This window comes from Nicotiana tomentosiformis, chromosome 2 (assembly GCF_000390325.3).
Source record: "Nicotiana tomentosiformis chromosome 2, ASM39032v3, whole genome shotgun sequence".
In the NCBI taxonomy this organism is placed as follows: Eukaryota; Viridiplantae; Streptophyta; class Magnoliopsida; order Solanales; family Solanaceae; genus Nicotiana; species Nicotiana tomentosiformis.
Window position 1 is genome coordinate 30991907 of NC_090813.1, and position 18149 is coordinate 31010055.

General features: G+C 33.8%; 1 protein-coding gene and 1 non-coding gene across 2 annotated transcripts; both read left to right on the forward strand.

Moving 5' to 3' along the window:
- The first annotated feature begins 11816 nt into the window (after window positions 1–11816).
- TRNAG-GCC (transfer RNA glycine (anticodon GCC)) lies at window positions 11817–11887 on the forward strand. Its single transcript has one exon. It is a non-coding gene; the product is annotated as a tRNA-Gly (tRNA).
- Window positions 11888–12934: 1047 nt separating this feature from the next.
- LOC104097991 (uncharacterized) lies at window positions 12935–16375 on the forward strand. The gene is made up of 5 exons (XM_009604634.4): window positions 12935–13070; window positions 13213–13333; window positions 13430–13533; window positions 15915–16046; window positions 16148–16375. Exons 1-5 carry the CDS (start codon window positions 13068–13070, stop codon window positions 16172–16174), a joined length of 387 nt encoding a protein of 128 aa, XP_009602929.1. The 5' UTR covers window positions 12935–13067; the 3' UTR covers window positions 16175–16375.
- The last annotated feature ends 1774 nt before the right edge of the window (window positions 16376–18149 follow it).

An 18149-nucleotide genomic window follows, 5' to 3' on the forward strand; every position in this document is an offset into this window, starting at 1 on the left:
ATTATAGAATTCTGACCTAAATTTTATTTAACATCCTAAATTTTAATATTCAATATTTAATATCGAATATATATAGTATATAAGATGTATATATAGTATATCGATATAAGATGTATATATAGTATATATATATATAAAAGTTATATTCGATAAGCTATATATACATCTTATAATTACATCTTATAATTACACCCAATCTCATATTGATCAAGTAATTACTTGGTCAGACAAACATGCCAAATTGTGCAATTATACTCAATTACACCTAAATCCAATTCATATCTGGCTTTCCAAACCGTCTCTAAAAGTTCTCTAGGCTTGAAGTTTAACATTTTCTTTTGTTAATATCTTATCTCATGTCCATTGTTTCACCGTGACTTTCAGGTTCATTTTTATGGTGTTTCATAGCCATGCGATACAGATGTGTGATTATATCCGCTTTTTCATGTGTAATATTACATGCTGATTTTGTACAATATTTTTGGAAAAATGACACTATGTAGCCGCTGCAAAAATAATAGCAAAAAAATGTATAAATTTTGTATATTTTCTGTATACAAAATAATAGCATGCTGATTTTGTGTGTATATATATATATATATATACACACAAATTTTATATTTTTTTTTGGCTACCATATGTAAATAGTTTCTGGTGCAGGCTAAAAATGATAATACCCCAATTTTTTTGACGGATTCCGTTCTGCATGAAATTTTATAGGTCTTTAGGGAACGGCCTAGTGACCAATACTCATTGTTTCGACATGACTTTCAGGTAAATTTTATGGCGTTTCGAACTCATTGCTGATTTTATAGAATTTTTTTGACTGATTCAGATTTGCCCGAAAATTCGTAAGTCCATATGAACGGCCCTTTGAGTATTTCTTTAGAAGAAGAAAAAAGACTAGAGGAAGATTGAGGAAGATATTTCTTATACGCAAATATACTTGGTAACATACCAAAACAAGATCAACAGAAACATTAGATGCAAAAGGTCTCTGTTATGATGCTAGCTAACACTGGTAGAAATAGTAAATATATGTGCCTGTTATTCAAATCTTTCTGATTAAACCAACTGTTGCCATCCTTTTGCAAAATGTGGTCCATAATGATTATCAAGAACATTAATCTGCAGTATTGATTATTTAATTAAGTAGAACTGAGTGATTCTAGCTGTTGATGGTAATCCAATTCTACTAACGGTGAAAAGCTTTAACAGTTGCTTTTCTCTATTTGGTTTACGTAATACTCTAATAACAACAAGCATATCTCAATTTCAAGCTAGTTGAGCCGGTTATATAGACCCTTTTATAGGGTGGGCGTTCGGGCAATTCGGATTGGATATAAAAATTTTAGTTTAGATTTTCGATTTTCGGATTGAAGAAATGACAATCCAAGTCCAATCCAAATAAACTCGGATTGGATCAGATTTTTTAAGTTTGGATTCACATTAATCGGTTTGGATATTTTGGATTTTCGTATTTGAGCTTATAAGTTGAGATGTTTCTTCTTTCTACGATAATGAACATCCAAATGAAGTATTCATGTTAAATTGCTTAAAAAGTTCCTCATTTCATCGCAATCACCCAAATAAAGTACTTAAGTAATGAAATTATCATCAAAGAAATACAACAAAGACATTAGTAAGACCGATAATATGTAGCAATAGTAAAATTATGTCCAAATAGAAAGTATTCTGATATTAACTTAGTAATTAGTATTGAATATATGAGATTATGTCTAATGGTTAGGATATTGGACTTGTTACTATTGGCATATGAATAATGGACTAAATATTAGTATAAAATTTCGGATTTTTGGATATCCAAAAATCTGAAGTACCAAATCCAATATCCAATCCGAAATTCAAAAAATATAAAAATTAAATCCGAAATCAAATCCATAATCCGAAAATTCAAACCAAAAATCCAAACAATTCGGATTTCGGGTTTGTCCAAACTATGCCCACACCTGCCCTTTTATACCAATTATGCCATATTTTTCCAATTTCATTTAGATACTCAATAATTTGTAGTCTTCAAATGACAAAAATAGTGAAAACTCTAAAATAATGGATGGTAATACACTATAATGAAGTATTATATGCTAAAGGAGCAAAATTTGAGGTTGCAAATAAGTTTAACAGCGTAAGAGAAGAGAAGTGTGGAATCCACCCAAGTATGCATGAACAAACAAACATCTTCGTGTTATAAGAAAAATCAAATTATGGTGGATGTCCACTCTTCCTCCATAATCTTCTCAAATGCTTAATGACATATTCAATGACATATTTCTATGCTTAATGACATATTCAATGACATATTTTTCTTCACTTTTCATGTCTCTATAAAGGTCTCTCCTCTCTTTCTCTCTATATCTCTTAGCTTGTTTTTTCTTGTTCTATATTGTTACTTTGAGCTATATTTTCTAACACGTTATCAGCACGAAGTCTCTGACCTCAAGGTTGAATTCCACTTCTGATAAGGTATATCTCGATGATCTATTGTCAAAATTATCCAGATTTTATTCATAAAGGTATGTAATATTACAGACACATCTTTCTCCTACAACAACAAGTCCGAGCTTTAAACCAGATAAGTTTGTACCACTATTTAGAATAAGCAATGGTCTGGTTATTAGAAAACCAGTATTTATGTGGCTGCTAAGGATGTCACCTTGTTAAATTTTCATGAACTAAATAATAGGTGGCATGCGTTATACTAAATAATCTATAAAATTAAAATTGTACTTTATTATGTATGCTTATGGTTTTACCTTATAATACGATTTTAGTATGCCTAGTATAATGATTATACATTAGTTTACTGTCAAATATAATATAATAATAATAATAATAATAATAATAATAATAATAATAATAATAATAATAATAATAATATTCGTAACTATTTTATTTTGATAAGATAAAATATTAGTACAAGAAGTATATACTACACCAAATTTTTCATTGATGATAGTTCTTATCAAATTAACATGTAAAATCATTTCTATATGGAAATCATATAGTAGTAGATAGTAGACATAGACTTGTCCGCTATTTTTTTGATTCCCTGATTGACTTAAAGGTTCTGATATATCTTTTTATTTTTCTAGAGAGCATAATACTTAGTTTTCACAAAAGTGCATGGTAACTAGTAGTACTATTATTCTGTTTGATACATAATTTTTTCTTAATGTTCTGGTCATATCAGTTTTATTTTGGAGTAAGCTTATTGCAGCAAAGACCACATGTGAATTTTCAATATTGTTTTGTATTTTCATATATCTGTTTGACACTAATTACTTAGCTGATTTGAGTAAACGAAAGTCTATTGTTGAGAATTATATCCAAATGATATTATGAAAAGTTTAACTCAAGAGGTAATAATTTCCTTTGTATTTGAAATTATTTTTGTCCTTTGCTATTAATGATATCAACTTCAATGAGTTCAAGTCGCAATACACCATGAGGGTAAGACATCAGGATCAAGTCCCGATGCTCCATGATAATAAGAGTTGGGTTTGAGTCCCAATTCATTATGGCCTAACATGCCTTTATATTGGTAATACATTGGGTTTGAGTCTCACTATACCATATTGATGATATAATGACAACTAAAGAAAAATAATATATTTTTCATGAAAAGACATGAATATTGTCCCACTTGATTTGTTCCATTTTTAAAGTGAATGTGATAGCGGCGCATAATAAGTCTAAATGAAGACAAGTAGTTGAACAATGAACGTGGGTGTTCCAAAGATCAAAATAATAATAATAATCATCACTATGATTATAAAAGGAGAACAATAAGGGTTCTCAAACTTCAAAATGAGATGGCAATGTTTACCATCAAATTGGTATGAAAAATAATAAAGCACGCCGCTGATTATGATCCATTCCTTGAAGAGAATGTGACTTGTGATAAGCATTGAGAATGCAAACCCATTTCTAAAGGTGAATGTGGCAATATGTGATAAAAGTAATGAATAAAGACATGCAATGCATGATTAGATGAATACCACACAACTCACTTCTAAAGGATGTTTGAGTAAAATAAAGAGAATAAATATTATTGTGTGGTTACATAAATATGTCATTGATCGGGTACATGTGATACGCCAAAAAAATATATTTTGTTGTGCCTTATAAAAGGTTATTAAAGGAAAAATTAAAACAAGAAATGATTTTGCTTATGATGATTTTGTCCATGATAATTTATTATAATATAATTTTCTCCGCGAATGAAACATTTACCATATGAATGGAGTGACAAAATATCTTATAGTATAAAAATTATTAAGAGCTCCGGAAAAATTAATTTGTTACTACCCGGATAAAAAAAATTATTCACGATATTGATAATGTAAAGTCTCAAAAGAATTTTTTTGAGATTCAAATATATAAGTCAAAGTGGTTGGCATATTGAGACTATAAATGAAAGGAATATTGAATATCTTCATATTTCTATAATCATAACGGGTAAATATGAAAGGTTACCCGATTTTTTTTCTATTTATACTACACAAATATAAGCATGATGATGGAATCATATGTCACAAGTAAACTAGATGTTTACTGAAACAAATATTAGTTGGCATGACCGGTTGACCATCCCGGTTCAATTATGATACGAAAAATTAATTGAGAATTACATTGGCATATATTAAAGAAATAGAAGATTCTTCAAGAATTCTCTTGTGCTGATTATTCTCATGATATACCAGTTAAGGTTGGGATTGAATCCCTTGATTTCTGGAACAAATAAAAGGTGATAAATATATGGGCTCAGTCACCTGCCATGTTGACCATTTACTATTATATGATTTTAATAGATGCATCTATTCTATGGTTACATGTGCATTTGTTATCAACTTGCAGTTTCGCTTTTGCAAGATTGATTGCTCAAATTATTAGAGCACAGTTCCAGAATATAAGTTATGATGATTTATCTGGATAATACTGGTTTAAATTTAAGTTGGTTTAGCAGAAATTGTATGCCTTCAATTATATCTAAACCATTGGTTATGAGAACAAAACTACCAAAATAAAATTTGGTATGTGATGTATTATTTAATATACAATAACATTTGTACGCATCTAGCCAAGTTATAATAAGTTCTTGTCACGACCCAATTTTCCATCCGTTTGGTATCGTGATGGCACATAGTCTTAGGGACTATGTAAGCCTAACATTTATTGAAACAACAACATTATTTAAATAACATCTAACAATTTAAATAGAAATCTCTTACAATTCTCAAAACCGGCAGTACAAGTCATAAGCTCTACAGAGTGTTTGCTAGAAAATCTCCAAATACAATTGTCCAAAAATAGAAATAAACAGTGCAAAACGAAAACTTGAAGGTGACTCCGAGGCCTGCGAATGCAGCAACAGATTTACTGTGAATCTCCACAGCAACAGTCCACATAGCTAGCTAACGAACAAGTACCTGGATCTGCACAAAAATGTGCAGAAGTGTAGAATGAGCACACCACAACGTGCCCAGTAGGTATCAAGACTAACCTCGGTGGAGTAGTGACGAGGAACAGTCAAGACACCTACTGGTCTAATAAACTGAACAGGTATAAGTATATGAACAACAGAAGTATGATGTCTACATAAACACTATGCAATATGGCTCACTATACAGTAATGGCAACCAGGAAGAAAACAACAAGTATCAACGGAATATCATGAAAATGACACAGACAAGTGAATGGAGCACAACCTAAATCCGGAATCACAAATACAGCAAGGACAAGTAATAACTCAGCGACTACAAATGCTTTTACATCGGGTTTTAGTCAACAACTCCACGAGGTGCCGAACCTCGGACAAATCACAACTCACAGGTCTCAATACCTGAACCATAACACTTGGCATCATGTGCCCTCATAACACCTCATAACCGCATTGACGGCTCACGTGCCAATAGAGCCATTCTTACATAGAAGTAAAGTAAACAAGGGTGAGCATCTATGCTCAACAATATCAAAAATACCTCTTATCCGATAAGAGTACTTAACTACGTGTATGCTTGTGCAAATGTCCTACCATAGTCCATGTTAGCAAATAATCATAAGGAAAAAAAAAAGAACGGACAACACGTAGAATATTTTCTTATAGCTTTCACAAGAGAAAGCTCACACAGGTACGTATACCACTACACAAATATCAACAACAAGAATGCCCCCAGGCCACAAATCATCACAATTCAATCCCTGACACAACCCACCTTGTCTTGCCACGTATGCAATAATAAAGTAAGTGCCCGCCTTGTCTCGCCACACGTTCATAACAATGTTCCCACCTTATCTCGCCACATGCGCAACCCACATATATATACATATCCCGCTTTGTCACACCGCATGTGCAATTATCAATAGTAACAATAGCACAACAGAAATCTCGTGCATCACCGCAACAAGTACAACATCAACAATGGCAATAATACAAGGTACAACAAGTAAATCAACTCAAGAACTTTAAATCACAAGAAACGGTAGAACCAATTCACAAAGAATAACCACAATAAAGAATGCTAGGCGTAAAGAGAAAACTCAATAAGGGAAAGACTAATATGTAGCAACGGTACCACAATATACATTTCAACAACAGGGAAGCTAACATGAGTCAAATAAATTAAAATAAAACAAGTCGACTAAGATGTGGGATATCTAAAACTTCTTTTAAGGTTGAGGAATTTTCGAAGGATATTCAACAATTCAATTAAGGATAAGCAGCGGAAAGATAATCATAACCTCAATTAGGAGTGATCAAATTATAGGATGAGATAATAATAATTCCAAATAAAAATAAATAATTATGAAAAGATAGCATGAGAACAGATGAGGTAAAATCTTTAGTTAAGTCAAATAAGAGTCAAATAGGCAATAAGAGTGAATCCTGAAAATAATTAATTCTAATTAAAACATGTAGAGGTGAAACTAGTAAATATGAACTTAATCATATCAAGAACAACTTCATACTCAGTGAACATAAGGACCTAAGAATCTTAAAAGACCAACTTTTCACAAATAAGTCTGAGCACGCACTTGTCACCTCGCGTATATAGACTACAATCAACATAGAAGACTCAAATCCTAAGGGAAAAATCCCCCCCACAAGGTTAGGCAAGATACTTACTTCGACCCAAGTTCAAACAATCGGTCACAATGCCTTTTCCACGGATATCCAACTCCTGAATGGCCTAAATCTAGCAAAAATAATTACATATCATAAATACAACTATATTAGGCTAATCAAAAATAGATTAAATGGAGAAAACAACTATAGATTAATGGAAAACAACAAAAAATGAGTTAGTAATCATTACCCCAAAGCATCCTCTGAAAATCCCTCGAAAAATCACCAATTCCCGAGCTCCCGAGTCCAAAAATGAAGAAATGAATCAAACCCTCGATTTGGCCCATTTTCTGCCAGTTAAACCACATATGCGGACCTGCCTTCGCATATGCATCACCGCACCTGCGGAATTCCCATCGCAGGTGTGGATTACACTCAAATCTCAGCGTCCACTTCTGCGATCCAAGGGTCGCACCTGCGTGTGTGCACCTGTGGGACCATGTCCGCTTCTGCGGTCCTTCACCGCTCCTGCGATTGCTCCATCGCATCTGCGGGCATCCCAGATGCGGAATTTAACTCGCACCTGCGACCCCTGACACTCCTCCACTTTTTCGCTTCTGCGCTTGCCTCTCCGCACGTGCGATCCCTCACCTGCGGTCTCTCCACCGCAGGTGCGAAAATACCAGATGCCTGAAGACTTCAGCAACAACACAAATCCAACTTTTGATCCCTTAAGCACCTGAAACTCACTCGAGACCCCCAAAACCTCAACCAAACATACCAACTAATCCTAAAATACCATACGAACTTAGTCTAGCCCTCAAATTACATCAACTAACGCTAAAATCATGAATCACCCTCCAATTCAAACTTAAAGAACTTGAAACTTCAAATTCCTACAACCGATGCCGAAACCTATCAAATCACGTCCGAATGACCTCAAATTTTGCGCACAAGTCATATTCAACATTAAAAACCTACTCCAACTTCCGGAATCATAATCCGACCTCGATATAAAAAATTTCACTACCGATCCAAATCTCCAAAAAATCGACTTTCGTCATTTCAAGCCTTAATAAGCTACAGACCTCAAATTAACAGTTCGGACATGCTCCTAAGTCCAAAATTACCCAATGTAGCTAACAGTACCGATGAAACTCTATTTTGGAGTCGTTTTCACACAGTTCCAACTACGATAAAAATCCTAAGACTTAAGCTTCCGTTTTAGGGACTAAGTGTCCCAAATCACTCTGAATCATCCGGTAACTGAATTCGACCACACACACAAGTCAATATACATAATACGAAGTTGCTCAGGGTCTTATGCTGCCGAACGAGACTTAAATTCTCAAAACGATCGGCCAGGTCGTTACAGTTCTCCCTATCACAATCGGTTTAGGGTTAGGAACCAACTAATTTCCATTTAGAAATATGAATGTGTTATATGATTTAATTGTTCCACCACAATGCACAAAGATGGATCCCCAAATAAGGCTAGGGATATATGTTGGTGATCCCAACAATAGGGGGAGAAATGGGTAGCTGAAAAAGTAATGCATGTAATGAATTATTATGGGTACATCTAGATCCTCGTATGAGAAAATGTGAACTTGAAGCTCAAGTGATAATTCATTTGCAAAAAATTGCCAGGAATATTTGCTGACCCAAATCTAAATGTCATATTCAGTTGCTAATTCTCCAAATAATATAAAGTTCATAATGAATATAGTCTATGGCATGCGTGAAGCATAATAGACTAATTGGTTCCAAAGATAAAACTCCTTGAAGAAGGAGATGAGAAAATGTTCAAGATGGTCATAATAAGGAGGCAAGTGCTCTATAACAGCACCACGACATAACACTTCATAAGACCCCATGGGAGAGACTCGGGTACCTGAAAATAATAAGATAAAGAGATCTCAATAAGTTATGTCTTTATTGGGTAATAGTAAAACCGATATAAAATGATCATCGATGATATTGTTAGTATAATGTAGCGCTCAATATTATTAATATTGACGAGGATCTTGAGCTCAAATCTGTCATGAAATTTGGACAGATAAATGATTGGCCAAATGAAAAATACGCAATGAAAATTGATTTCACCAGAAAAATATGAAGTTGGACGGATAGTCCCAATACCTGAAAGTATAAATCCAGTGGAGGTATAAATGTGTTCTTGTGCGAAAAAAAAGGTCAAGCCGATAGACATAAAGACGACTTATGTCACTAGAAGATTTGTAAATATCCTGGCATTGATTATATAGAGACATGTTCTCCTGTGGTGGATGTCATCATTTCAAATTTTAATCTGGCAATACAAGAAAAATGTGACATGCGTATAATGGAAATCATTGAAGGATTTAAATTGTTCTGAAGCATATTAAGGTTTCCAAAAAATTTATTAAATAAAGCTTCAAAAATCCTTATACGGATTGAAACAATCAGGACGCATGTGGCATAATCGCCTGAGTGAGTACATGTTGAAAGAAGGGTACAAAAATTATTCAATTTGTCCTTGTGTCTTTATAAAAAGATATGGATCTAAATTTGTTATAATCGCATGTATGTTGATGATTTAAATATCATTGGAACTCCTAGGGAGCTTCCTAAAGTAGTAAACTATTTAAAGAAAGAATTTAAAATGAAAGATCTTGGAAAGATAAAATTTTATCTTGGTCTACAAATTAAGTATATGATAAATGAAATTTTTGTCCATCAATCACCATACACTAAAAAGATTGTAAAACGATTCTATATGGATAAAACACATCCATTGAGTACCCCAATGGTTGTGATATCACTCGATATAAAAAAATATCCATTCCGACCTCATAAAAATAATGAAGAGCTTCTTGGTCTCGAAATACCATATCTTAGTTCAATTGATGCACTAATATATCTTTCTAACATTACAAGATATGGCATAAATTTTTCAGTTAATGTCTTATCAAGATATAGCTCTGCTCCTACAAGGAGTCACTAGAATGGAATCAAATACATATTGCGGTATTTAAAAGGGACTACTGATATGAGATTATTTTATGGCAATGATTGCAGTCCCGATCTTGTTGGTCATGCCGATACTGGGTATTTATCTGACCCACAGAAGGCTCGATCTCAAACATGCTATGTGTTTATATATGGAGGCACTGCCATATCTTGGCGATCGACTAAGCAATTAATCGTGGCTATTTCATCTAATCATGCTGAGATAATTGTTATTCATGAAGCAAGTCGAGAATGTGTATGGTTGAGGTCTATAATACACCTTATTGAGACAAATGTGATTTGAAGTGTGACAAACTACCCACAATTTTGTATGAAGACAATGCAGCATGCATAGCCAAATTGAAAGGAGGATTCATAAAAGGGGATGGGATAAAGCACATTTCACCAAAGTTATTTTTCACACATGATATTCAAAAGAATGGTGATATCAATGTGCAACAGATCCGTTCAAGTGATAATATGACTGATTTGTTCACCAAATCTCTACCGACGTCAACCTTCAAGAAACTAGTGTACATGATTGAGATGCGAAGGCTCAAGTATGTGAATTGATGCTCTCATCAAGGGGAGTTAATACACGTTATACTCTTTTTCCCTTACAAGGTTTTGTCCCACTAAATTTTTCTTGCAAGGTTTTTAACGAGGCAACCAAAAGGCGTATTTCTAAATATGTGTACTCTTTTTCCTTCATTAGGATTTTTTTCCCATAGGGTTTTTTTCCTAATAAGGTTTTAACGAGGCATATTATCTATGGACATCCAAGGGGGAGTGTTATAAGAAAAATCAAATTATGGTAGATGTCTACTCTTCCTCCATGATCTTCTCAAATGATTAATGACATATTCAATGACATATTTCTATGCTTAATGACATATTCAATGACATATTTTTCTTCACTTTTCATGCCTATATAAAGCCCTTTTAATAGATAGGAAAATAAAGAAGAAATAAGAATCTCTCCTCTCTTTCTCTCTATATCTCCTAACTTGTTTTTTCTTGTTCTATATTGTTACTTTGAGCTGTATTTTATAACACTTCAATATTTTCTAATTACTTCATTTTTCAATACTAATTTTTGCACCTCCATTACAAGTTGTAAAGTTACTTTGGCACATGACCCATGATTCAGTATAAAGCTCTATCATTGAATATGAATTTTATTAGTATTTCTGAATGAAAGAGAAACCTCCGTAGCCTTGACATCACTTTTCCCATTTAAGTTGCAGATTAGCACAAAGGTCTTTTTCAAATAATCTACTCTATTATTCTCAGTGGGGACACTCACCTTAAAAATAGACAAAAATGTGCAAAATTAACGAATAATTAATATAATAAGTAACTCAGAATAATTGCAATTTGCAAACACACAACAAAGCTCTTTCATAAATGCTTGAAATGATAAAACCAGCATCTGTTTCCATCAAATGACACCATAAGTGCACAAACACCACAGCTAAGCAAAACCAATAAATAGAGTCATAGTAAACTATGTTCTCAATAGTTTAGCTACTTACTGTCACAGGCCACACAATAAAAATGAAAAACCAAGCAATATAGACATAAAAAAGAAATGAAAATGAAAGATATTAGGCTTGCTAGAATTAGGAATTGTCAATTGAACAACTGCACAAAATTCCTGAAAACCAGTAACACAACTAATTCTCCTTACCTTTGTAGTATTCAATAATATTAATATTATGTAGGGGCTAACCATATGGCACCAGTGGTCTAGTGGTAGAATAGTACCCTGCCACGGTACAGACCCGGGTTCGATTCCCGGCTGGTGCATTCCGTTTGGGCCATACTTTTGCATCTTTTATTTTTTTGTCTCATCTACAAGCTTGATAAAAGAGCATGACAATCCTCAACCGCAAGCCTAAAAATATGGATGTTCAAAAGAGCATCTGTTAAGTACAAGTACAAATTGTTATATACTACCATTTAAGTACCAAGTCCCGTTAGGCATAAACAAAAAACTATTAAGAAATAATCTATATTGCATAATTTATTTAGCTAGAATTTAATCATAATCCTTTAATTTGAAAAAAAAAAATCTGGCCTTTATTGTTGGTTTTTAACTTTCCATGAGCATATGGGTTGTCTCATTTTAAACTGACCTGCACACCAGTTCTCAAATACGTGGAGTTTAACTTCTATACGCTATTATTGTAATAGAGTTTTACATTATTGGATCACTTAATATATAATACATGTAATTGGAAATTATGTATAATTAATAACTTGAGAAATAAGGCAGACAGCCAAGACAACCAATACAAAAGATTAATTATATTGACCTATCGGTATATATAATTCAAATCCTAAAATATAGAACAAAAGTTTGTTCAACATAGATATCTCTATTTTAAAGAATAAAATTACCACATATCTAGCACAAGCATATTGTAAAGAACAACAAATACCAGTATAATCTTACGAGTGAGATCTAGAAATGGTAGAGAGTATTAGAGTACACAACCTTACCTCTACCTTGTGTAGGTAGAAAGAATATTTTCGAACACTTATAGTTAAAACTTGAATAAAAAATTCAAATTGTTGAGAAGGTATAAATAAATTACTACGTATAAAAGTATGATGCATTTACACTTTTAGATCCAAAATATCAACAATTTTTAATTTGCATTGTAATATATGGTTAAGCATATATAACCTTCAACTACTTGTGATGTACACTTTTGATCCTGCTACTTGTTAATCTTCATAATTTTAATAAGCTTTTAGCTGTTAATGAACTATCACAACTTCACAAGGACTAAAAGTATAATTTAATAAAACATGAAGGACCGAAAGTGCCACCAAATAAAACCCCCATTTATTTATTAATAAATGTCTGAAATAACTTAAATATAGCCCCTTTCGTTCCCTTAAAACCCTAGCAATTTCTGTAAGGCAAAGGCATCCCCATAAACCCTAACTGCAGCTCCCTCCTTTTCAACTCTCCGCCACCATGGTATTCTCTCTCTCGCTCTATGTTTTTTTTTTTGGGTGTGTTTGTGAGTGTATTTGTTGGTAACCTTCATTTTGCTTGGTTATTGTGTTTCGTCACTAAAAGCTAATGTCTTTTTTCACTATGTGAAAATGTTTAATTGTAGACTACAGAAACAGTGAACCCAAAAGCCTATCCACTTGCGGATGCGCAGCTTACTACAACGATAATGGACTTGGTTCAACAAGCTGCCAACTATAAGCAGCTTAAAAAGGGTGCTAATGAAGGTAAAATATTTGTAAAGATTCAATTTTTATGTCTTTTTTAGTAGATAAGTGATTTATAAATGTACCGTAGATAACATGAGTTTGCTTTTGTATCAGCCACTAAGACACTAAACAGAGGGATTGCGGAGTTTGTTGTAATGGCAGCTGATACAGAGCCCCTTGAAATCCTTCTTCACCTCCCACTCCTTGCTGAAGATAAGGTAATATTGTTTTCCCTTCTTCTTCTTTATGTCTTTTTTACCTTTTTGGCTGTAGTTATACGCTACAGAGTTGGGACTGTCAAACACATGCATAAAATTGTTTTGATTGCTTATTTATAAATCGCCAACCCCAACTTGTTTGGGACTGAGGTATAGTTGCTGTTTGCTTGCTTCTTTATAAAAGTAAAAGGAAATTAGCTTTGGTTGCTTTAATAGCTTGATTACTTGAGTGAATTGCAGTTTTTCTTCGATAGCTTAATAGCTTTGTGCCTTGGATGAAACACAGTTACTCTTATTAACTCAGTTAATATCTAAATGAGAAAGCCTTTTGCATTCTCTACAATGGAATGATATTTCACCTTGTGTTGTGATATGCTTAGCATCATATAAGGATGATGTAGTGATGTCTGAGTCTATCAATGCTAAAAAGCTTAACTACTTTAGTGCAGGATAGAGAGTTATAGAATAGGCAAGCCAGTGTTGTAAATAGCGAGCGCTACAGCGCTAATAGTGTGTAGCGACGCGAGGCGAGACATCATCGCTATTTTGGTCTGTTGCGTTGCGAGGAAGAAAAGGCGAGCGCCTCTGCCTGTGTAGTGAGAGGCGCTGCGAGGCATCATTTTTTGAATAAAACGGAAGAAAAAGCAGCATTAATATTAAAACACAAAATTAGGGCTTGGGTTTCACTTTTCTCCTTCAGCGACGACCAGCTACCTTCTTCTCCTTCAGCGACCTTCTTCTCCTTCAGCGACCTTCGATCTTCTTCTTCTTCCATCATCAGCCATCATCACCAGGTATGTTACTTTCTTTTCTTTTCTTCTTCTTCTCCTTTTTTCTTCTACTTTCTTCTTCTATTTCAGCAGCGACTTCTTCTTTTTTCTTTATCTTCTTCTTTCTTCTTTCTTCAATCATTCAATGATCAGCTCTTTCTTCTTTCTTTCTTCATTTTTCTTCTTCTTTCTTTGCTGATTTCCAGAGGCAGTAGCCTTTTTTTTTGCTCTGTTTTTCTTCTTCTTTCTTTGCTGAATTCCAGAGGCAGTAGCCTTTTTCTTTTTGCTCTGTTTTTCTTCTTCTTTCTTTGCTGTTAGTTTCTTCATTTTTCTTCTTCTTTCATTTGTTGTTAGTTTCTTCATTTTTCTTCTTCTTTCTTTGCTGTTTTCCAGAGGCAGTAGCCTTTTTTTTTGCTCTGTTTTTCTTCTTTCTTTGCTGTTTTTCCAGAGGCAGTAGCCTTTTTTTTGTTTGCTCTGTTTTTTCAATTATAGAATTATAGTCTTATACTTATATACTTAGTTTATGAATCTACTATGAGTCTATGACTATCTATTGAGTCTTTAGCTTTTGAATGATATATTTATTAATATATTATTGTTATTGAGTTTTTAGTTATATGCATATAATATTTTATGTTTTTGTATAAATTGTCGCTTCACATCAAAAAGGCGAGCGATTCGCTGCACGCCTCTCGCCTCTCGCCTCAGTGAAGCGGGCCCTCGTTGCTATTTGTCGCCGCACGCTATCCAAAACACTGAGGTCCCTCATCCTCTGCGGTACTGGTTATCAGAGTAATTTGCTTTCTATTTAGCAATATAGATGCCTTGTACCCAACCCCCACCCTGCCTGCAACCCCTCCTCTAAAGAAAGGTTCTGTTGATGGAGAAAGTGGATTCCAGCCACAGAAGAGCTTGTATTTAAAAAGAGTCTTCTGGCTGTTTCTTGTGTTATTCTTTTTTCTGATGTTTAATCTCTTTATTTGGCTTGGAAAACAATCTAAAACAAGAAGACCGAGCATGTGTACGCAAACTCTTATACTTCTACAAGTCTAAAACATAGGTTTTACGGCTCAATTTCTTTGCATATTTTGAAATCTTTGTGACTTAGTAGTTCAAATGAAGTTCCTTGTCAGTCTATTTGAAGAATTATTCACGGTAGGTTCTTTAAATATGCTTGGAGCCATGAACTTCCATTGTCATATAGTCGAGCACACTAAATTTTCAGAAGGGAAAAGTTCTAGGATTTTAGAGATGTGAAGATAGGCAAGTTTTTTGCTGGAGGAGAATAGTTACATAAGTTTATGATTCTTTCTTTCAAAGTGTTTGGAAGACACTGCTTTCGAAGTGATTTTGTTTTTCCTGATTTTTCTCAGGTTTTCTGTTAGTCAGGTTACACTTAAGTTATAGTATGTAGTGTTATTAGCCGTGTGCATATTTGAATTAACCTTCCCTGCTTTGCTCTGTTGACCATGCTTACTATACTAAGCAATACCTCCAGGTTTTGGTGCTAATTAACCCTACTTTTGGCAAATAGAATCGTGTTTTTCTATATTTCAAGAAATGTTGGTAATTGCTAAATGTTTCTTATCCTCGTTTCTCTCAAAATTTCAGAATGTCCCATATGTTTTTGTTCCCTCGAAGCAAGCTCTTGGTCGAGCATGTGGTGTTACCAGACCTGTGATTGCTGCTTCTGTAACAAGCAACGAGGGAAGTCAGTTGAAATCACAAATTCAGCAATTGAAGGTAATGTCATGGAAGATTTCTTTTTGATTATTTCTAGAATTTTTTTAAGTTCCTTGCTTTATTTAATACCGAAATGGATTTACTCTTTTCTTGTGATGCAGGATGCTATTGAGAAGCTTCTTATATAAATCTTGAGCCTTTTCAGCATGAGGGGCCTCATGATTTCTGAAGTGGATTGAGTGGGCTTTGACTGAAGCAGTTATTTCCTCTCTTTTTTTCTTTTTTTTCCTTTCTCATTTCCCTTGTCTGGTTACAATGACTTTTTATGAGTTATGTTAAGACAACCTATTATGCTTGAGAAGTTAAAATCAAGTTTACATTGCCGTTAAGCCTGAGTTTTCATGTATCATGTATTATATCTTTTTAAAGGGATAAAGGTTTTTAGAAAAATCATGTTGAGCCAGCACTGGCTTACAGCACTTGGTTGAAGATTTCCCGTCCAGAGAGAGATCTGCTCTAGATTCTTTTTTACGTGCATCATACTCTGTTAAAGTTAGGGAAAAACTGGCTGACTTCTATTCTGCGGTAAAATTTGTAAGTTATTCATTATGTGCAGTGGGTTTGGACTTAGTTGGATTGATTAAAATTCCAAGGTTTGAGCCTAGGGTTTATTGAAAACAACCTCTCAATCTCGCACAAGGTAAGGCTAAGGTTTGCATGCACCCCATCCTCCCCAAATCTCACTTGTCGGATTAAACTGGGTATGTTGTTTAGAATTCTGAGGTTTGACGTGTGATGATACTGTTATTTTGAATGGCCATTGACTAAGAATCATAATGTCATTCCACCCATTTTTGAGAATTTGTTCTTGTGAAGTCTTTATTTGATGTATAGGTTTTAGTGGTTGGTACTAAACTGTTGAATCATTCAATTGATAACTATTTCTCAATCCTAAATTTGTTTAGGGCGGCAGTCTGAATTTTCAGTTCCATTCCTTTTTCTTTGAACTTTTAATTACTGGTAGTTAATTCGTCTTCTAAAACAATTTGAGGATTCTTAAAGCTAGGTCTCACACTTCCATACATTGATGTTTGTAAGCTAATGAAGTCCTGTGTTTATTATAAGAAGCGTGAATATTGTACTTAGCATGTAAAGAGATGTCATGTGGCCTTGAAAATGTCCAAAACCACTGTGCACGTGCAATTAACAAACTCATCTTTCCCTGCTGTTTTTGAGTTTTGACTAGTTCAGAGTCATCAGCTGGCCATGGCATTGCCAGCAAATATCTTTGTTTAAAGCCAATGCAATAACTACTTCATTATGATACAAAGACAGGAAATTATACTTTAATATATAGTTTATACGTATAATTTATATAATTAATGTTGCTTATTTCCAAGTCTTTTAGACCCCCATTCGAAAGTCACTTTAGTGATTAAAATCAATTAACAAAGGGTTAAGAAGAGCCCTTTGCTTGTTTAAGAATGTTAGAAATAACTGCTTATGTCTGCCTTACTTTTAACAAATGCAACTTGAAGCCATGGATTCCTATGCCACATAATTTCCAGCACCAAACTAGAGAATCATCTAATTTCTGCCTAGTTAAATGAACCATAATCACACTATCAAAAATGAACCATAATCACGCTATCAAACTAATTTTTGTAAATTATGTTCCTTACTGCGTTATGATATTATAATCCTAACGATAATGGGACAATAATTTTAACTGTTAGGCACATCTGTTTGGCGGTGGCGGCTCGAGTTTCTGAACGGCCATAATTTCAGGAGATGCATAGTGTAAAGAAAGAAGCCATAGATTAAATTAGCAAAATAAAGCCAACTCCCAAAAATAAAACTTCAACTTCGCATCATCTTCCAAATATAGTCAAATCTCTCTATAATAATATTTCACTATAACGGCTTAGTTTTCTTTGGAACCAACTTTTAATATTATGTTATGATATACGTTTTCTATAACAACTCTTCAATATAGCGTCCAAAAAATGTGGGAACAAGCGCTGCTGTTATAAAGAGGTTTAACTCCATTATTCAAAACTCGTTTACATTTCAAAGCAACTATGCATCACAAACTTAACAAATAAACATAGTATAAACATCATGTTCCCTTCATTTAAGTCCAGATGCATTGCAAATATTCTA